The sequence below is a fragment of the Neoarius graeffei genome, chromosome 10, assembly GCF_027579695.1.
Source record: "Neoarius graeffei isolate fNeoGra1 chromosome 10, fNeoGra1.pri, whole genome shotgun sequence".
NCBI classification, from domain to species: domain Eukaryota; kingdom Metazoa; phylum Chordata; class Actinopteri; order Siluriformes; family Ariidae; genus Neoarius; species Neoarius graeffei.
In genome coordinates, this window is record NC_083578.1 from 22505443 (window position 1) to 22528192 (window position 22750).

Below are 22750 nucleotides of genomic sequence, written 5' to 3' on the forward strand. Positions count from 1 at the left end.
TGATAACAACTTGGATCGTCCTTCTCCTCTTTAGTCCGAATGACACGGCGTTCCCGATTTCCATAAAGAACTTCAAATTTTGATTCGTCTGACCACAGAACAGCTTTCCACTTTGCCACAGTCCATTTTAAATGAGCCTTGGCCCAGAGAAGACGTCTGCGCTTCTGGATCGTGTTTAGATACGGCTTCTTCTTTGAACTATAGAGTTTTAGCTGGCAACGGCGGATGGCACGGTGAATTGTGTTCACAGATAATGTTCTCTGGAAATATTCCTGAGCCCATTTTGTGATTTCCAATACAGAAGCATGCCTGGATGTGATGCAGTGCCGTCTAAGGGCCCGAAGATCACGGGCACCCAGTATAGTTTTCCGGCCTTGACCCTTACGCACAGAGATTCTTCCAGATTCTCTGAATCTTTTGATGATATTATGCACTGTAGATGATGATATGTTCAAACTCTTTGCAATTTTACACTGTCGAACTTCTTTCTGATATTGCTCCACTATTTGTCGGCGCAGAATTAGGGGGATTGGTGATCCTCTTCCCATCTTTACTTCTGAGAGCCGCTGCCACTCCAAGATGCTCTTTTTATACCCAGTCATGTTAATGACCTATTGCCAATTGACCTAATGAGTTGCAATTTGGTCCTCCAGCTGTTCCTTTTTTGTACCTTTAACTTTTCCAGCCTCTTATTGCCCCTGTCCCAACTTTTTTGAGATGTGTTGCTGTCATGAAATTTCAAATGAGCCAATATTTGGCATGAAATTTCAAAATGTCTCACTTTCGACATTTGATATGTTGTCTATGTTCTATTGTGAATACAATATCAGTTTTTGAGATTTGTAAATTATTGCATTCCGTTTTTATTTACAATTTGTACTTTGTCCCAACTTTTTTGGAATCGGGGTTGTAGTACTGTATATTCCCATGAACATATTCCCTCACAAAGTCGTCCAAGATTAAAGATCGAGTCCATTGTACCATAGTCTGCTTGTACCCACGTTGTTCCTAATAAAACCTGGGTTCAGCCATCAGATGGAGTGTCCTCTCCAGAACCCTGGCATACATTTCCCTATGATAGGAACACAACCTCTGTTACCCTTTTTTGAACACAAGTACCACCGTCTCAGTTTGCTAGTCCAAAATCCCTGCCCCAGACTTCCACTCAACAATAAAGAGGTATGTTAATTACATAACCCTCCTTCCATCGCCCATCAATTTCACCAGTAAAATACAATACTCGTGCATGACCCCTTTTCCTGCTTCTGAGGTGTTAAATATTTTGCCACAACATCCTTGAGGCAACCCAAAAGTCTTTTTCCAAGGCCGCTGTGCTTTACAACTGCCTTTGGCTTTAGCTTTTCTGGCTTTCCTTTACCTTTTAACTGAATCATGATCCATTAGCATTACTCAAAATGTCTCCTCTGAAAATTACAGCTTCCCTTATCACTAGCGTCCACCAGTGCTTCCTAGCGTGACTGTCATGACAGCTTCTTGCAGCTGCCTCTATGATTGAGGATGTGAATTCAGAAATCAAATGTCCCTGACCTCACTCAGTAGAGAGGAGAATTCCTTTTGGACAAAGTTTCTGCAAGTTGCTTTCAAGCAACCCAGAAAGCTTTCCTCGGTTTACCAATTATAGCTGGCCAGCATGCAATATAATGCATCTCTATTACTACCAATTAGTGATCAGTTGACAGATCTACCCAGCTCTCTACCCAAGTGTCCAAACTTTGAGTAACGTTTTCTTTAAACAAAAGTGTTTACTATTAACAATCTGGCCTGAACAGAACTCTAATACCATTTAACCACTAGGGTTCATATTCAGCAGGCCATGCCACCCAAATACACCCCTCCAGGTATTTCCACCATTTCCTAACTTAAGGGGTGTTCACACGGCAACTTTTACTCCGGTGTAGCACCGGGGCTGCCCCGGTAGAGCGTTCACACGGTACAAAGTTATACCGGTGTAGCCCCTGAAAGCTGCTTAAACCGGTGCAAATCTAACCCTGCTCGGGAGGTGGTTTAAGAAATTTACTCCGGAGTAAATGCTAGTTTGCAGGGCAGCACCGATATAAAATGGGACGTCTGAACGCTACAGGGGTAGACTCGCTACGCGTGAGCAGAGTTGATTACATACGGGCATTGCATAATTTGCATCCTGGTATTTTGCGCTTCCAAAATGGCGAATATCAACAACAACAGAACTGCGTGTCTTCCAGTGTTGCCAGATTGGGCGGTTTTAAGTGCATTTTGGCGGATTTGAACATATTTTGGGCTGGAAAATGTCAGCAGTATCTGGCAACACTGGTGTCTTCATCCACGTTGTTTTCCCGGCACTTGGTGATGCCATGACAACCGGGAAAAGGAAGTACATTTTCACGCATGCGCATATTTCATTTCCGCATTATTATTATCATATAGCACAGTTGCAAAAACTGTTGTGTGAACGCAAGTGGGGCTGCACCAGTGCTAACACGCTTCTCTCTAGTAAGCAGGTTTGTGACGTGTGAACGCTCCACAAAACCTACACCGGTGTAAGATATATCGCAACAAAATACATCGGTGCAGCATCGATGCAAATATGTGCCGTGTGAACACCCCTTTAGGCACTGCCCCCCAGAAGTATTATGGAGTTGATAGGACGTGTCCTTTTGACGACCTGCTCTACACCCTCACCAAACAGGCTGAATACACCAAACCGGTATTTGGTCCATAAAGAACATTAACTCTTTTTCTTCCTGAGACTTTAAACCATGTTGGGTCAATTCTCTTTCCCACTGGGAAAAAAAAAACTCCAACTGTTAAACCTTCATCCAGGGAATGATTAGTATCCCCAGACCTGAGCGAGACCGGTCATATGTGGGAACCCTGGAGTAGGAAAAGAGACAACCCACAATCAAGACATTTGGTACCAGAGCCAGTCCTGTGTGTGGATGTTAGGCAGACTATAACTACTCTGTAGCTTTCCATCTCACACACCAACTCAGGCCCTTTCTCCAAAATCCCGCAAACATATGAAATCTGTTATTGTATAAGGTAAAAACAACACAAAATAGATCAAGTTTCATACCGGAAATTCACAAATTTTCATAACAGAAAAGTAACGGATATCGTGTCTTCCCATCTGACTGGATTTTACAGAATGCTACAGAGCGTGAACCTCCGTGAGACATAAAACCTGCGAGACAGGATATGACGTATAGTTCGCAAGGCGGAAAGTTCATTGTAGTGAAAAGCCCAAGCTGAGCTCGTTAGCAACATGGCACGAGTCGAGCTGCCTCATGTCTCTGTTGAGTGACATCTCTTCCTGTTCCCGAACATTTGTTTTGTTCATGCGAGGGCTATTTATAATATTTTTGCTTATTTCTGCTGGTTTTTTCCTTGGTTATTATTTTGGATTTGCTGCTGGTTACTGTACACTGAGGCAGTTTGAGTAGCTCCACTGCGATGGGGCTCTTTTGGCTTGCTATTTGGCTCTCCTCATATCTGTCTGCCGAGGCTGGCCCTATTAGAAGTATGATGACATAGCTCTGAGGTTCACCAAAGTCCATAAGCTCTCGATCTACTGGGGGATAACCATACTTATTACAATATGACATACAGAGGAAATAACTATGCCAGGAGCCACATAAAACATGTCTGAAGCATGCCATGAGCACAGAGAGAAAAGTATTTGTTGCCTGAAAAACCACAAACTGCAGTAATCACACATGGTCATAGGAGGCCTATACTATTCCAAATGAATTTTTTTTCTTTCTTAATTTTTTTTTCTCCTGGGGAGACACACGACACACCCAAGTCTCTAAAGCAGTTCAGAAATTTATGTTTACATACAGTACCAAGACGGCTTGGTAAAGATATTAACTTGGGTGCATTTCCAAATCAATATGGAGTGATGGCAGATAGTGTACAGACAGCCCACACATACAGAATAAAGACCTTTCATGAGCAAAGATAAAGTGAAATTGCTTGTGATGATGATGATGATAGTTATGAAGTTATATGTTGATCCTGAGATCCTTGGACCTGCCTGATCCATCCTGATGCCCTACGTCTGGCTGGAGTCTCATCACGTTACTCTTGTGGAGGACGAACCCATACGGCCAGTCAAAATTCGCACTTGGAAGATGGCTCTGGACACTTACAGTTTTGCTATTATGGCTGAGGGCTACAGTTGACATGAACAGTTTTGTACTCTAGTCTCCATCAATGAACAGTTGACAACTTCAACAAAATAGACTTCATGCTAAAACTATAATGAATTTCCTGGTTACGCAGTTGTACTTTGTGACCACATAGGACACAGTTATAAAAGCAAGTTATTTATAATAATCATGCTACCTGTTATCACCCAAATGAGGATGGGTTCCCTTTTGAGTCCGATTCATCTCAAGGTTTCTTCCTTGTGTTGTCTGAGGGAGTTTTTCCTCACCACTGTCACTCATCAGCGACAGATAAATACATTTATTAGGGATAAAATCAGCACACGTTTAAAGTCTTTAATTTTTTTTTCTTGTTTCCGTTTCCGGTTGAGAGTACGTCGTGCGCGTTCTGGCTGCCGCTTCTCACCAGAGCTTTTTTATTTTTTTTTTAATTTCTTTTTCTATTTTTTTTTCTGTGTTTGTGTAGTTTGATGTTTGTTTGAGTGTTTTGTCCGCTGGTTGTGGTGTAGCTCCAGACCCAGTTTTGGGCGTCGGTTCCCTCCAGGCCTTGGTTCGCCGTGGGTGATGCCTGTGCTCCCAGCTGTGGACTGCAGTGAGCTCGTTGCTCATTTTACATCATGGTTGTCCAGCGCTCTGCGCTTTAATGCTTGGCATGATGTTCCGAGCGATGTTGTTTGGTGGTGTTGCGGCGGCTGTGCAGGCGGTTTGGGACACACCAGCGCTCTGCGTGGCGGAGCTTCTCTGCTCGCTTTGTGGATCCATGGCGTGATGTTCGAGCGATGTTGCTGACGGCGTCGCGGTGGCGGTGCTGGAGATGTGGGACTTGTTTTCATGCGCCTTTTGGTGGGACTGTGGCTGCTACACCACGGGAATTACATCCTGACCCCTACTTGGTGGACTTTTTACTTTTATTTTATTTTATTTTTTTTCTTTGTCTATAATTGTAAAGCATCCTTGGGTTTTTTGAAAGGCGCTATATAAATTTAACTTATTATTATTATTTTAATTTTCTGTAAAGCTGCTTTACGACAATGTCGGCTCTTAAAAGCGTTATACAAATAAACTTGACATGATCATTGCAGGAGAGACTGTCATATTACGGTCATTTTCCAGCAATAAAAACCATCATATATGGCTTTCAGGGATATTCGCTTAAATGCACAATGGAAAAAAAAAATCCGAAAGCACATTTTTCTACTCTTGTCAAAACTTTTATGATAATTTAATTCATCTAACTTTAATTCATCTTAAATGATTCTTTTCTCAGTTGAATGAACAGGAGTCAGTACTGGCTTAAAATGCAAAAAGATAGACTTAGGTTGCAAGAGAGAAACAAAGAAACCAAGCAAAAACAAAAAGTGCATACAGATGTAGGATGATTCTTTCTCAACACCCATAATAAAACACTTGGGTAAGACCTTAGGGCGGGTGTTTCCTGCTCCAGACACCTTAGCATTCATTTGCCCGCATGCATACACACGTCCGTGCTGAGCTATTCTGCTTCCCTCTTTGGACACTGATTTTCTTCCGACTGAGTTACAATCATTACTATTATTAGCGCATCTATCACCCAAGCAGCTTTCTGGAGCTGGCTACCGAGCTCACATCTGGTTTCTTCTGTTATCTGCACTATGTAACACGCAGTCGGGGGTACAGAAAGCAGTGATGTCACCGGAATGCTCTGCACCTCATTTAGTTTAATTCACTTATAGCCCATCGTAATTCTGCTACACAGGACATTGTGCCCCAAACAAAAACTCTTGCCAGCTCATGTTCCAGAACAAAAAATGTATCCCACTTGTATTTACTGAGGTGTACAGCTCAATCGAAAATGTATAATCATTTATTATGTCAGAGGGTAAAGTCATGTAACATTAACAGTGCTTTCCTGAGCAGAGGAATAAAATCAAGATGAACTTCAAATTGCAAGAAATGACTACAGTAATAAAGAACTCTTTGTGCACAGCAACAGACCGAAGTGACTTCCAGGAGTTTCTCTCTTTATAATAATAATAAAAGTGTGTTAAATAAAATACAGCTTCCTGTTTAAAGCTTAAATGGTTGAAAACGGAACGCTGAAGTGTGACCTCAGTGGATCTGAGAAAGAATTTTCACTGCACATGCTGTCATGCCTAGTTTGGGTGCTCTGAAGAAGTGTGACTAAGTGTTCAGGCAAACGGTACACCTGATGAAAACTGAGCTGGAACCAGAGTGGAACCATACGGTGGAAGGAGGGGGTGGAGGACAGGGAGAAAGAACTGAATAAGAGACAGAGTGTGTCCGTGTGTGTGTGCTCGTGTGTGACCATGTGTCTGTAAGAGTGAGAGAGCGGTGAGAGGGTGGACAGGCTTCAAGCCCAGGGGGTGGTGTAGGTAGTGGTGGCGGTGGGGTGTCAGTGAGTGCAAGTCTAACCGAAAGGGGAGGGCACAGATGTAAAGATATTTAAGATGTGGCTACAGCAGACCTTGAGTTAGAGGAGAGAGCAAAGGCCCTGGAAGAACAGCTGAGACAAAAAAAAAAAGCAGAGAGACAGCAAAAGAGTTTTCACTCGTACCTCCGAGACACTTGTTAGCCACCTGAGAGACACCACCAGACCAACTCGCAACTTTGCTACGAGACACCGAAACCATTTTCTTAAGCCGAGTCCATAAGAAGAGCTACAATGAGGACACAGATCATCTCTGCTGCCCTTTTTCTTTTGGTGCTAGGCCTGACATGGGCTCAGAACCCGTTAAAGAAGCGCACGGTTCCACCAAAAGCGACAAAGGCGCAGTGCTGCGATGATGTGCGAGCCTTGAAGGTGCAGGTGGCCAACCTCACCAGCCTGCTGGAGGAGCTGAGCAGGAAGCAAGAGGCAGATCGGCTCACCTTGGTGAAGCAAGTGATGGAGCTAGAAAAACTGAACCAGCAACAGGAGGCCAGAGTAACTGAAGCTGAAAGCAAGTATTCAGAGATCAACAACCGTGTGGACATTATGCAGTTTCAAGCGATGCAGGGTGCCCCACAAACTACATTAGGTAAGGAATTTCCTGCCAAAACGCTTATTTTTATATTATACGAGCGCTCATCGAATGGCTTCTCAGTGCAAGTTCTTCTTACTGTATGAGCACGTTCGAGGCTTGCCCAGACTTTCATATATGTAGGATGCAAACATTTGCTACTGCTCGACCTTTTCAGGTTATATCGACAAACGAAATCCATCTCAAAGGTTTAATCAAGGTGACTTAATTGATCCTGTACAACTTTTTAAGTCTGAAAGGAAAAGAGTGCGCTTATTAGGAAGCTTCAATCCAATCTGGAACTCCTTTATAGTCTGATGTCCAACTATTAAGTCAAAGAATCACAAGTGACAAACACGATTCACAGCCACTAACCAAATCTGTAACTTAGGATCTCAGAATTTATAAGATTAGGATCTCTTCAGATTTTGAAACGAGGTAGTGATCATATTGTGTAAACACATTTGTGCGTGCAAACAGCTCTTAATTTGTGCCAGTAGCCTTTGACTCACATAAATGCCAGTTTAAATAAAAATAAAACCCAAAAAACAACCGACACACAACACGCCGCTGCCTTGAACCATCAAAAATGTGTCTCATAAATAATGGTTTGTCGTGAGAATAACCATGCTGGAAACCTATAATAATATACCCAGTTAGTTGGTGCCTAGCAAGATTTCTTTTCTCCTGTTAGTTCTGTGAGAACAGTGGAGCTTTGTTAGAAATCTGCAAAACATACAGACTCCGTTTCAAATCCCAAAGGAGCACAAAATCACAGCAGGGCTCCAAGTGGACCCAATAAATTTTCCCCTCCAACCGGCTGGATTAGTTTTTAAGCTGCAACCTTCAGGTGGAATGAATAATGTGCTATGAGGTTATAAAAGCCGTCCAGCGCAACGAGGAATTGAATCATACTGGACGTAAACTCGCACGATATTGATGAATGATTTTATTCTCTCCTAGATGCAATCTATGACTGTGCATCCCTGTACAACAGGAACTACAGAATCTCTGGACTTTACAAATTGCCCAAAGATGATTTTCTGGGAACACCTGAACTGGAGGTAAGTTATTAGTAGATCTTCATTTGACAGCATGCTCCTTTCAATGGGACATTTTAATTACCGACTAACTGTCACTGTTGTGTGCAGGTGTACTGTGACATGGAAAAACATGGAGGTGGATGGACAGTCATCCAGAGACGCAGAGTAGGTCTGACCAGCTTCAACCGGGACTGGAAGCAATACAAGAAAGGCTTTGGTACAGTCACTGGCGACTTCTGGCTTGGCAATGAGAACATCTTTCACCTGACCCGGCAGCCCACAGTGCTCCGGATAGAGCTGGAGGTAAGAATAACGCATGGCTTATTTCACCTTGTGTTTAATAATGTGCAATTTGCTTAAACGTTACTGTTATTGGGCAACTATTTCAGGACTGGGAAGGTGCAACACGTTACGCCCAGTATGCTTTCTTCACGTTGAGCAATGAGCTGAACAGCTACAAGCTCTTTATTGCCAACTATACTGGGAATGCTGGGGACTCCTTCCGCTACCACAACAACACCAACTTCAGCACCAAGAACAAGGACAACGACAAGTGCGTGGACGACTGTGCCCAACTTCGCAAAGGTAAGACTCCATGAGACGGACTATGCGTTTCTGTTAAAATTGGCTTCTTTTTTGCCACCAATATTAAATTTAATCAACACTTTTTTTTTCTGCAGGTGGCTACTGGTACAACTGCTGCACGGACTCAAACCTGAACGGTGTGTTCTATCGCCAAGGGATGCACACCAGGAACACGGATGGCATCACTTGGTACGGCTGGCACGGACCGAACTACTCCCTGAAACGGGTGGAGATGAAGATCCGACCACAGAGCTTCACTCCTTGAGTCAAATTAACTGCCCCTGCTGACCGTAGCCACACGCAAACCTTATGCAACACACACTAATGCCTTCTGCCTTTATCTGGGTAAAAAGCATCTCTATGCATTTTTCTTACAGAATGGTTCTGGATTGAATGTGTAATGAGCGATGTATGATTGTAAAGTGCTGTTTTGATATTTATCTCAGATATTTTATTTTCTTTCAGCTTTTTTTTTCCCTAGACTGTCCCACTGAGTTTGCCTCATATTTGGCTTGTGTTAAATAAAAAAAAAAAAAAAAGGCATGTTTATCAGACTAAGTCACGTGTTTAAATGATTTTAGAATGGAAACTTTGATACTTTATATAAACTTTAAAAAAGAAAATGTAAATTTACTTTTGGTAAATTGACTGATAGATTACACTGAATTGTGTAAAATGTAAAATGTGTACAGTTCTATATACGACTGAATGATGAATTAAATTGTATTTTTAAAAAACGTGTTTCTCGTTGTGTCATTCTGACATGGAAAATGAATCACACTTTCATGTGGTGAATAAAAAAGACCGACCGAGCCGCAGAAGCAGAGAGAGAACTATTGTATATCTTGAACTTGAACACACAGCTCGTACGTTTCACATCACCTTGTTGAAACATGACTTGTTTGCAGAGTCCCTGCATCCAAGAAACAGTCCAGCTGTCACCAGTTTGTCACAAACAGGACGAAAACTGAGCATCTGTGCGAGATGTTGGCTTCAGTAGAACTACCTAAGCCATTAAATTTTATTAAGAACAATAAAACCCATGTGCCAGGCTCACTAGCAGCCAGATTCTTGACAACATCTTCAGTTTAGATGGCTCTCTGTTGTAACGTATTGACTTCTGAATGCCGTAGGAAATATAAATTATATTCACCAACCAGTATGTCTGTCAAATAATAGCAATAACCGGGAATGAGGCATTCTGCTACACAAGAAAGTCACCAACAAACAAACAAAATGACAAAGAAAACACGTCACAAACAACGCAAGTGAACCCTTCGAAAGAGTGCATGAGAGAACTCGCACAAAGAACAAATGCCGTTCAGTCATGTTTCACTCTCAGTAAAGCTGATGGAGATCTTGAGGAATCCTGGGAGGTCAAAGCAACAAGAACTCTGCAGCCTGGCTTGACCTTTTACTGGCATGTGTGTAGTTTCCTGGTGGCTTCACAAACCCATTCATCACACAGTCTTCTAAAGGTTTGTTCCTTTAATTGTGAAACATTACGAAGCCTTGGTTCAACCTTAGTCACTAATTACGTTCTCAGTAAAAATTACGTTTAGCTTAAACTCAAGTTTAAAAGCAATCGCTGACTTAAGTCAACGAAGGTCAGATTTGCAGCATTAGGATTACTAAATTATTTTATTGTCTACCTCAAAGCATTTTACAGAAGGCATTTGCAGTTAACTCTTTGAGATATATATTTATTTATCCCATTCATTAAATCTGGGACTATGACAGACTTCATAGGAAAAGCAAACTTCCCAACTGAAATGCTCTAATTTTTCATCACAAACTATTTCAAAAGGTATGATTTGCCTCAAGAAGGTTACTTAAACTCAAAATCACCCTTTGTACATAATAGTTATCAAAACACAATGAGCACATATAGTATTTCAGACTCTATTTTTTTTTACACTACCGTTCAAAAGTTTGGGGTCACCCAGACAATTTTGTGTTTTCCATGAAAAGTCACACTTTTATTTACCACCATAAGTTGTAAAATGAATAGAAAATATAGTCAAGACATTTTTCTGGCCATTTTGAGCATTTAATCGACCCCACAAATGTGATGCTCCAGAAACTCAATCTGCTCAAAGGAAGGTCAGTTTTATAGCTTCTCTAAAGAGCTCAACTGTTTTCAGCTGTGCTAACATGATTGTACAAGGGTTTTCTAATCATCCATTAGCCTTCTGAGGCAATGAGCAAACACATTGTACCATTAGAACACTGGAGTGAGAGTTGCTGGAAATGGGCCTCTATGGACCCTTTTCACGTGACGTCACGACAAACGCGGCCGCCATTTTGGACATGTACTACCAGTAGTTTACCACAGCCAGCATTGAGGAACGGCAGCAAAGAAAGTGTTTATTTTCAGCAAGACTTCCATCATGCCACTATGTTGTTGTGCACCTGGATGTAGTAACCATCAACAAACAAGGCAAGGGTTATCATTTTATCGGATCCCGGTAGATGCTGACCGACGGAGAAGATGGATAGCGGCATACCAGCGCTTGTGTAGTGACCACTTTGTTGGAGGTAAAACGAATAAAATTAGCCAGAAAAGGCATTACATTGCTGTTAACATTCCATTCTAGTTTACTGTAATTATGATCTGGCAGCTATTTACACCGGATCCAGTGTAAATAGCCGCCGGAGCCAACGTCCGAGGTTCCGGAGCGCGCTCGCTCGCGGCCCGGCCGGACGTTGGCTCCGGCAGCTATTTACACTGGATCCGGTGTAAATAGCTGCCAGATCATAATTACAGTAAACTAGTAAATACAGTTTTCTGCATCTCGCTCCTTTTTCTTTTATGTTTGTCGCCTTCCTCGCATTCAAACCGATTTGAGCCGAAGTCCACTACATGTCCAAAATGGCGGTCGCGTTTACGAAGGTCACGTGACTGAAAAGGGTCCATACCAGTGGCGGCTGGTAGTCTTTCAAACAGGGGAGGCTGATCGGTTACGATATTTCCAGATTTTAAAAGAAAAAAGAAAAAACATCAATTTTGCCCATACTCTTGCCTCTGATCTGGCTGATTGTTGGCAGGGTCACAAACTGTGAAATAACAGGTTCTTTTGGCCCATTAGCCTACTGTCCAATATACATGATGGTGGTGTTGGGGGGAGGGGTATATTTTAACATTTTATATTTTAAAATTGTGGCATGTTGTTTAAAAATTGATCATTATTGAAAGGAGCTCTTTGTCAGGAACCTCAGCAGTAACAGCAGAGTGTTCTGGAATAGGCACAAGCACTGACCTTGGGGAGCCAAACATAGAGCTGGGTGCCACACATTTCATTCAATGACACTTTCCCTATATTTTACTTATTTTGACTGAGAAATGTTTTATTGACAATTTTGATAACCCTTCACTTTTAATCCAGGTCTGTAGTGTGAAATGTTCTCGGCTGTGTTTTTGTTTAAAAATGTTTTCCAAATTGTAGCTGTGTTTAATTCATATCCAGAAAAATATATATTCCAATATAATATACTCAGCATAAACATTTTAAATAGATTCTATATTTTTGGTCCATCCATGACATATTACTAAAGTAGCCTATTTACTGTTGTTGATGTGGGTCACTTGCTGTTAGCCAATTCACACTCTCATACCAGGAGAGCTGAAAGGAACGAGTATTATTCCCTACCTTTTTCACCAAGTCAATTTGAGGCGTTGGTCTACCCTGCTCTTTAATTTTAATTTTTTCCTAGAAAGGAAGACTGGCAAATGGCTTCGCCAAAATTACATCAGTAATGCTTGGCATCCGTGAGCAGCTTTCTTGCTAGCTGACTAGCCCCCTCAAGTTCAAGTTCAGTCACTCAAATAAACGAAATTTCTGGAACTAAGATAGCAAACTTGACAACACTATATTTACAATTTATTTACAGTGAAAATATATACAAACTAAAAAAGCTGGTAGAAACCGTATGTAATGAATGAAATCGAAATGTAAGCTGATCTCTTACAATACACCACAGCACTTGCGAATCCGCATGGGACTGAACTGAGATTCACCGCTGCTTGTCTATATTTGAAACGAGCTGTCAATCAAAGAAAATATCCGGCCGCTTTCACCAATCACCAGTCTCCTCGCGGAAACTGCCATGTCCCTCCCACTGTGAGGCTGGGAGTCCATGAGACTCCGTGGGCGGGCGTTTTCGCAGTATTTGTCCAATAATCATCTTGCATTTTGATATTGAAAAGCGCATAGCTCCCAAATGCCATTGAAGTCCACTGAGGCTGGGCTGTATCGCGCTGTCACGAGGGGGAAAAACTCACGCACACATTAGGCGAACTGGGGAAAGTTATAACGTAATGATTTCGCACTGTAGTTGGGTTGAGCACATATATTTCTATGATTCTGGATCTCAAATAGCAAATGTTATAAGGTCGGCTATAACATAAGCCTAGCGCAATTCATCCTACACGATGTTCATCATTTTTAGAGGAGGCTGAGCCTCCCTCGTTGTCTTAGAGCAATCGCCCGTGCTCTATACACCTATGTAGATATTGCACCAAAAACCAGACATTTGCAGCTAGAATAGTCATTTACCACATTAGCAATGTATAGAGTGTATTTCTGATTAGTTTAAAGTGATCTTCATTGAAAAGAACAGTGCTTTTCTTTCAAAAATAAGGACATTTCAAAGTGACCCCAAACTTTTGAACAGCAGTGTAATTCAACCATAAACTTATAACCTCTAATAAATGATACAAAAATAAGTTTGTAGTCTACAAGTGCCAATTAAAATGAAATAAAGTGCATTGACTTTACAAAGAACTGGGTATGTGTCTTCAAAATATTACTACCTCGTATCCTATTCAGGAAGCAGCTGTTGCGTTAGGCTGCATTCACGGGCAACCGTTTTGGCTGAATGTGAAGAGAGTATTGCATATATCTTTCTAGGCAAAGGCAAGCCGGTAATCCTGTTCACTAGATGAAAGTTCTGTGAAAATTTCAAAGATATGAAAAGACTAAACGGTCATGTTAAACGGCGCCACCTGAGAAAAGTGTTTACCAAACTTAACTGACTTAAAGCGAATGTTAATCACAATAGTGAAAAACAGTCATATTTGTAATTCGAGATGAACAACCACTGGCCACTTTTTCGGTACACCTTGGAACACCTTTTGCCTTCAGAACTGCGTTAATTCTTCGTGGCATAGATCCAACAAGGTGCTGGAAACATTCCTTGGAGATTTTGAACCGTATTGACATAATAGCATTACGCAGTTGCTGAAGATTTTCCGGCTGCGCATCCATGGTGCAAATCTCCCGTTCCACCACATCCCAAAGTCGCTCTACTGGATTGAGATCTGGTGACTGTGGAGGTTATTTGAGCACAATAAACTCATCGTCATGCTCAAGAAACCAGTTTGAGATGATCTGAGCTTTGGTGACATGGCATGTTATCCTGCTAGAAGTAGCCATCAGAAGATGGGTACAGTGTGGTCATAAAGGGATGGACATGATCAGCAACAATACTCAGGCAGGCTGTGGCCTTTAAATGATGCGTAATTTGTACTAAGGGGTACAAAGTGTGCCAAGAAAATATCCCTCACACCATCACCACCAACTTGAACCGTTGATACAAGGCAGGATAGATCCATGCTTTCATGTTGTTTACACCAAATTCTGACCCTACCATCCGAACGTCGCAGCAGAAATCAAGACTCATCAGACCAGGCAATGGTTTTCCAATCTTCTATTGCGCACTTTTGGTGAGCCCATGCAAACTGTAGCCTCAGTTTCCTGTTCTTAGAAGTGGCACCCGGTGTGGTCTGCTGCTTCAAGGTTCAACGTGTTGTGCGTTCAGAAACGGTCTTCTGCATACCTTGGTTGTAACGAGTGGTTATTTGAGGAACTGCTGCCTTTCTATCATCTCGAACCAGTCTGGCCATTCTCTTCTGAGCTCTGGTATCAACAAGGCATTTTTGCCCAGAAAACTGCCGCTCACTGGATATTTTCTCTTTTTTGGACCGTTCTCTGTAAACCCTAGAGATGGTTGTGTGTGAAAATCCCAGGTAGATCAGCAGTTTCTAAAATACTCGGACCAGCCCGTCTGGCACCAACAACCGTCCCATGTTCAAAAAGTCACTTAAATCACCTTTCTTCCCCATTCTGATGCTCGGTTTAAACTTTAGCAGGTCGTCTTGACCATGTCCACATGCATGGAGTTGCTGCCATGTGGATTGGCTTATTAGATATTTGTGTTAACGAGTAGTTGAACAGGAGTGCCTCATAAAGTGGCCAGTGAGTACCAGGAGTTAGTCCTATACCTAAATTCGACTAATAAATATAACAAGACTTGACGTAACAAAATATAACTAACTGGTGAGCTATCTGCATTAATTGCCTTGAGACGCGGCCTTATTTATTTAAAAACTTTAGGATTGTTTGTACCGAAATTGAAATGATTAGAAATATAAGTGCAAAAGTTTGTTACAATAATCAATGTAATACATACAGTATAAAAAAAAATATGCAAGTAGTGAAAGATAAAATCACCACAAATTCATTTCTCTCAAATTAATTTGTCTTAATTTCAGTCATGGCAACTCGAGTTGATATGAACCACCTAGACTCTTCACAAAATTCCTTCAGTCCTTCTCTCTCATGTTTTTCAGTCTCTTCTATCCTACGGCAGCTTCATTTTTCAGCAAACATGGTGCCTGAACCTCAACTCTATCTCATGACTTCCTGAGACAGCAGTGTGTGCAGGGAAATGTTGGCATAATAAAATTGTATTAAAATTACTGGAATAGACTTTATTAGTCGGACTTCTGGGTATATAACACAGTGATGACACACTGACTACCAGTAAAGGTAGATGATAAATAACTGACGAACTTCGGCCACTTTATGGCTCTTAATAGAAGAATATGATGAGATTTACAGAAAACCTGAATACCATCATGCAAATATCAGGTTTGGCTCGAGATCCAATTTGTCTTTCCATATCTTTATTCAGTTTGGACCCTGAGCAGGGCAAGCTCTGTGAGGATTGTGAATTATTCATATTCTCATGGGTGCAAGTATAAAATTTTCAAAAACCTGAAAAGTCTGACAAAAGTCAGACGTGCATGGCACAACCATGCAGGGGGGGGTACAAAGGGGGGTGAGCCCCCTAGTTAAAATGGTTGTCTCTCATGCAATCTCATGCAAACATTTATAATATTAATAGTTATATGATTTGCATATTCACATCAAATGTTTAATACATTTCATCAATTCATCTGTAATAACAAGATTTCAAGTACAAGGCTTGATATTTCAAAACATCCTGCAAGGCCATCCTTAAAAAAAAATCCGTTTCCTGTCCACCGGGTGAGCAAAAAAATTTTCAGTAGGGAGGGAGGGATTTTTATTTTATTTTATTTTGTTATATATATATATATATATATATATATATATATATATATATATATATATATATATGGATGGATAAGAAATCGCAATGCTGTGTTTGCTTTTTCTTTCAGTACTTTATTACAAAAGCAGAAACATTTAATAAAATATGACAGTTTAATCAACTGAAACTTGTACAAAAACTTTAAGTTAGCATTTTAAATGCTGACTGCATTTAACAAAGTCATTAACAAAGTAGGTAATGAATTTCGCATAACAAAACTCAAAAGCTGTTTGTAACGTCTCGGATGGATCAAGATCAAACGAATTTTCCAGTAACGGTTTGTGATGGTCCGACACACGGACTTTTTGTAGTTCTAAATCGACCGTTAGGCCTCGTTCGGATGAAATTACACTATTAAAATGATCACTGAATGATTTGTTTTTTGGAATCTTTACTATTTTGTTGTTCGCTAGAATACCATTTTACGATTTCACACTTAAGCAAATGTTTGAAAACTCCGGATCTCCTTCCTTCATGGTGGCTGCCATTTTTTTGTGCCGCACGGCGCATGCGCAGAGCTGATTCGATTCTATATTCTGCACGGAATGCGTAAATGTCAAGTTCGATTTTAGATTTACGAACCCAAAAAAAATGTTGAAAAACCGGCGTTAAAAAAAAATTTCAACCGCACAAACGCCACTCTCCCGGCCGGTGGATCGGAAACAGAACATTTTTTAATAATGGCCCAACTACTAATTTAAATGTTGAAACAACCATTTTTAATATGCTTTTGCTGCGATACCTTTTTTACAATATATACACAGCTTGAGTTAAAATAAGGGGCCACATGTCTTGATGTCCTCAGAAACTCCTGGATTTTAGCAAATGACAAGATTCAGCTTTTTCCATATACAAAAATATCTATATTTTATAATCCATTACTGACTACAAATGAGTTTTCAACCTAACAACCACATTAGAAAAGATGATAAAATAGCTAACAAACTTTTTATTTAATAATTGAAAGATAATCAAATATATATATAAAAAAAACGTTGATAAAAGCAGATACTTGTGATGAATAATTTCAATTCTAGAAGAAAGCACATTGCATTTGCACGTCACACAATGTCAGATGACAATTTAAATCACCAATAAATGTTTTGAATTCACTTATTACTACATAGCACAAAAATCAGAAAAGTGATTAGTCTCGCCGGCGTGACTTTTAAGTCCCTTCTTCCCGCTGGAGCCGTACTTGATAGTCTTTGAACAGCAGTCACAATACGCAACTCCCGGGACGTCCGGTTTTCTCAGCCATATTCCCCATTTGTCACCGTTTTTGTCATACTCGCTTAACCATTCCCATCTCCATTTATTTCTAGACGTCTTTTCTAATTCTTTTGTATTGGAGCCTTCTGATAAAAACTTCATTTTGACATATTTTGATCAGCAACCAGAGGCAAAGCACGTGGATCTGTCGCAAGAGAGGGAAGCGAAATAAGGCTTATTATAAAAGCTGAAGTTTCATTGGACGGCAGTTAACAGTGAGCCAATCAAAAGCACCGTTCTAACTTGCACCAAAAGAAACGGCGACTCATGGGAATAGCTGTGTTGATTTGGTCGAACAACGTGCTACGTGCGTGAAACATGATATCACACATGTATAATGCTGTGAAACAACGGGCTAGTCAGGACCGCTTGTCGGCGAGCGGCGTATAAATTGAATGAGGTTTGCGGCGAAGACGAGATGAAAAGATGTGTCTCGTGCAGAGACTGTACCGCGGTAACCCGGTAATACGCTGAGAGGGCCACCCCTATTGAGGTATTTCACCCACGTGACCAAGTCACGTGATGCCGCCATTTTGGACGGCGCGCTTAAGTCCTTCAGTGCAAGGCGGTATGAGATGGTGGAGACCTTTGCGCGTTTTAACAAGAAAGTAAGCTGTGATTCGTGTTAAATTGGATCTGTCTTTTATCACAAACACTGTACCCAGCCTTGGTATGGAGCCAAGGTTGTCGACAGAAGTCAACAGTTTGATGATGGATGACCCCAGCAGTTTGAAACGGTACAAGGCAGGCTATGTTCACAACACTGTCTTGTTACTCGGGGGGTCCGAGATCCCCTGAAACAGACATGAGATCCCTTGAAAACATGATTTGGGAAATGTTGGGGGGGTCTCTAAAATATTGGCAAAATGATGTTTATTGACATAGTAATCGTGCGTAACGGGAAGCATTTGCATATCCGAAGTGTTGTGTTTACTTGACAACGACTGCTGCTGCCAGGTTGGTTGTTGAGTAGCCTGACTGTTTTTTTTTTTCTTGCGTGTGGTATCATTGTTGACGCGAGGTTGTTTTTTGAACATGCCAATGCGGACACGATTTCCCCTGATGAGTTGTGACTTCAGACGCGATGCGTGTGTGGAGGTGTGGAGTCCGCGTGATATGTGCGTAAGATAGGCTTCTCATGTGTTTGGAGATCCGCGCTCTTTTTATTTTCTTTTTCTTTCTTTTTATGTAATTTCCCTGTTTATTTCTGTCCCGTTTCTTTCTAGCCTCTGTTATTGCGTTTTATGTCTGATGTCACTTTATCTACTTGTTTTGTAATGACTTGATACTTTCAATATAAAAAAAAAAGATCCGCGCTCTGAGACAAGCGCAAGCACCCCCCAAGGGAAAAAAAAGGGACCCCCCGAAAATATCAGCATAGTTCGAACAGGGTAACAGGAAAAATTAAATGATTTATTTTAGGGGGCTCATTCGTCTCTTCACAGCTGCAATCCATTTGGCCCTCTTGTCTGGGTCAGTAGGAAACTGGTAAAAGGAGCGTCCTGCACGCTGTCCCTGTCTGTTGTGGCAGCCCACAGCACAACAAGCAAACACCATAGTTCTTTATAGAGCGCTTACTGACAAATTAATCTATTCTAGGTGTCTGTAACACGTTTTTTTTCAAGCTGGTTCTCCCTCTCTGTCTGCAGCGTTAGTATGTAGCTTGCCGTTCAAGATGGCGGACACCGGGGCGTCACGTGACCCTGTGACGTCAGGTGAAATACCTCAACACCCCCTGGAAAATCTCAATGACTTTTTCAGAACCGAAAAAAAAAACGGAGCTTCCGGCACATGACTTGCACCCATGTATTCTTAAGTTTCTTAAAATAAAAACTGGATTAAATCTATAGTCAGTCACTGTCATCAAGTCATTAAATTGTTGTCAAATCCAATCCAAGCCACCAACTCTAAATAATCATTTACAGAGCAAGCAATTTAAACACAAATGCCATCAATTCATGAAACTGGTTCTCGACGTTAAGACTTTTCAAAGCACAGGACACGGTTTTCTACTTACAGGATAGTTAACTGGCTGCACTGTGCGCTTATTACCATATTTTTTTCAATTCAGCTATGGGTTTTTTTTTCTAAAAAAAAAAAAGAAAACTAAGATGGGAATGGAACAAAGGGGCACTGGCGAGTGTCATGACTCGCAGAAGGTCCACATTATTAGAACATTAAGCATTATTATATCGTAGCACTACTGAATTCTCAAATCAGAAGATGAAGTGGATTCATTTTCTATAATAGCACAGCTCTGAAAGAAGTGTTGGCAGTAACAACTGATTTTAACATCAACATGCTCATTCCAATATGTTATAAGATCTATTGCAACAGCTCATTTGCAGGGACTTGTATGGCAGACACTTCATGCAATCTAAGGACAACAAACAGATTAAAAATATGTTTTTATCAAACGACAAGAGTGCTCTGAGAGCACAATATCCCCCGCTGGCAACTACGACATAACTCTGGTAAAATGTGACCGAATTGAACGAAATTGCAATATGCGTATTACCGACATATAACAAATAATCCTGCCAAGTTTCGTGAAATTCCTCCAAAAATTGTGAGAGGAGTTCATTTCAGAAGGCGAGTCCGCTTCCTGGGAGGACATCGCCACGACATAATCCCACTTCGGGCCTTTCAGCCAGCGGGTGATAAAATGTATTTATTTTTTGCCAAATTACATGAAATTCCTCCAAAAACTGTGAGGGAAGTTGATTTCAGAAAGCAAGCACACCTTGATGAAATTGCCAAGTACAAGTTTGTTAATAATAATCAAGGGCGTAACTCTGGTAAAATTTGCCTAAATTAAATTAAATTTCAATATGCATATGAGTGATTCCACGCTTATGGGTACTGAAATGAGGACATTAACTTATTTTTTAAAATTCACCTAAAACCATTTCTTTTTTTACCATCAGGTCACAAAACATGTAATCTTTAATGAATGATATGTTAAAAGATAACTTTAATTTTCTGAGATGTAATAAAAACATATTTATATGCCAAAGTCAAGCCTATGAGTTCCAAAATGATGTCTGTTACATTACTTCTGTTACGATTGTCCATCTCGCGTCTGTTACAAATTAATTACAATCTAGCTATATACCATGTTAATCTTATTGAAAGAATGTGCATGTTTATTCTACTACACACGTTTATTAATTATATTTGCTAAAACATCACCTTCCTATGTTTCAAAAAGTAATTCTACATTGTTAAAATTGAGAATCTATATGTCCACAACACTTCTGTTACGTTCTGACTTTGGCATATAAATATGTTTTTATTACATCTCAGAAAATTAAAGTTATCTTTTAACATATCATTCATTAAAGATTACATGTTTTGTGACCTGATGGTAAAAAAAGAAATGGTTTTAGGTGAATTTTTAAAAATAAGTTCATGTCCCCATTTCAGTACCCATAAGCGTGGAATCACTCATATAACTGTCATATAACGAAGCCTTTTGCCAAGTTTGGTGAAATTCCTCCACAAATAGTGAGAGGAGTTGATTTCAGAAGAACGTACACCCTCATGAAATTGTCAAAGTACAAGTTATTTAATCAAGGGTCAAAACTCTGGGAAAATTTTCACAAACAAAAATCAAATCACAATATGCGTCGTATAACAAGGCCTTTTGCCAAGCTTCGAGAAATTCCTCCAAAAATCGTGAGAGGAGTTGATTTCAGAAGGTGAGCACCCTTCCCGGGACGGACGGACGGACATCGCCACGACGTAATTCCCCCTTTGGGCCTTTCGGCCAGCTGGGGATAAAAAACACACTCTATAAATCAACAATACGGTAGGGCTGTGCGATATATCGAATATACTCTATATATCGCCGAAAATTCTGTGTGCGATACATAAAATTATTATATCGTAACTATCGAGTATTTTATGCTCATCTTCCGACTTGTGTTTGTTGCGTTTGTTTAAAACCTTTTCCGGTGGTTTTCTCCCTGTCCCTCAGGCAGTAACGTGAGAGGCTGCCTAAGGGTAAAGAAAACAATAACGTCACGCACTCGCCAACCAATCCCGGGCGACATCTCGGTGCTGAAAGGAGCTTCCGGGAAGATTTTCTAGTTTCGGTTGTGTTGCCAGATTGGGCGGTTTCCCGCCCAATTGGGCGGTTTTAAGTGCATTTTGGCGGGTTTTAAACATATTTTGGGCTGGAAAACGTCAGCAGTATCTGGCAACACTGCCAGCGGGAAGATTTCCTAGTTCCGGTTTACAGCGCTGACCGTCAGTTCGTGCAATCGCTGGTGTTGCATAGGCTACCGTGTAAGCTCTGTCAATCTCAGCGACAAATTAAAAATGGAAGCGGACGAATTGGTTCCTAAAAGAACTAGTAAGGGGTCAGTCATCTGGCATTTTTTGGATATCGCGAGGAGGACGTGGAACAGCAAATGCCAGTTTGTAAAGTGTGCAAAAAAACCTGTTATCACGAAAGGCAGCAGCACAACAAATATGTACGTTCTTCTGCAAAGGGACCAGGACGACTGATCTGTGTAAAGGAAAGAATGAATGGGGCCATGTATCGTGAGATTTTGAGTGAAAACCTCCTTCCATCAGCAAGGGCATTGAAGATGAAACGTGGCTGGGTCTTTCAGCATGACAATGATCCCAAACACACCGCCCAGGCAACGAAGGAGTGGCTTCGTAAGAAGCATTTCAAGGTCCTGGAGTGGCCTAGCCAGTCTCCAGATCTCAACCCCATAGAAAACCTTTGGAGGGAGTTGAAAGTCCGTGTTGCCCAGCGACAGCCCCAAAACATCACTGCTCTAGAGGAGATCTGCATGGAGGAATGGGCCAAAATACCAGCAACAGTGTGTGAAAACCTTGTGAAGACTTACAGAAAACGTTTGACCTCTGTCATTGCCAACAAAGGGTATATAACAAAGTATTGAGATGAACTTTTGTTATTGACCAAATACTTATTTTCCACCATAATTTGCAAATAAATTCTTTAAAAATCAGACAATGTGATTTTCTGGATTTTTTTTCTCATTCTGTCTCTCATAGTTGAAGTGTACCTATGATGAAAATTACAGGCCTCTCTCATCTTTTTAAGTGGGAGAACTTGCACAATTGGTGACTGACTAAATACTTTTTTGCCCCACTGTATAACAGCGCAGCCCGCTGTGTGTTATTCCTTAAATATTTAACATTCGAATGTCTTGGTTATCTATATATTTTAATAGGGCTGTCTTCATATGCTTTCAGGGGAAAACCATTCTAAATTATACTACAAGAAGACTGG

General features: G+C 40.9%; 2 protein-coding genes across 2 annotated transcripts in view; one reads left to right on the top strand and one right to left on the bottom strand.

Moving 5' to 3' along the window:
• The window catches only part of mtor (mechanistic target of rapamycin kinase), a 267396-nt gene that overhangs the window by 129356 nt on the left and 115290 nt on the right, over positions 1-22750 (bottom strand). The window lies entirely within an intron of this gene.
• Positions 6537-9497, top strand: angptl7 (angiopoietin-like 7). Its single transcript, XM_060930751.1, has 5 exons — positions 6537-7183; positions 8129-8229; positions 8317-8511; positions 8598-8793; positions 8889-9497. The coding sequence occupies exons 1-5, from the start codon at positions 6829-6831 to the stop codon at positions 9056-9058; spliced, it is 1017 nt and encodes a 338-aa protein (XP_060786734.1). The 5' UTR covers positions 6537-6828; the 3' UTR covers positions 9059-9497.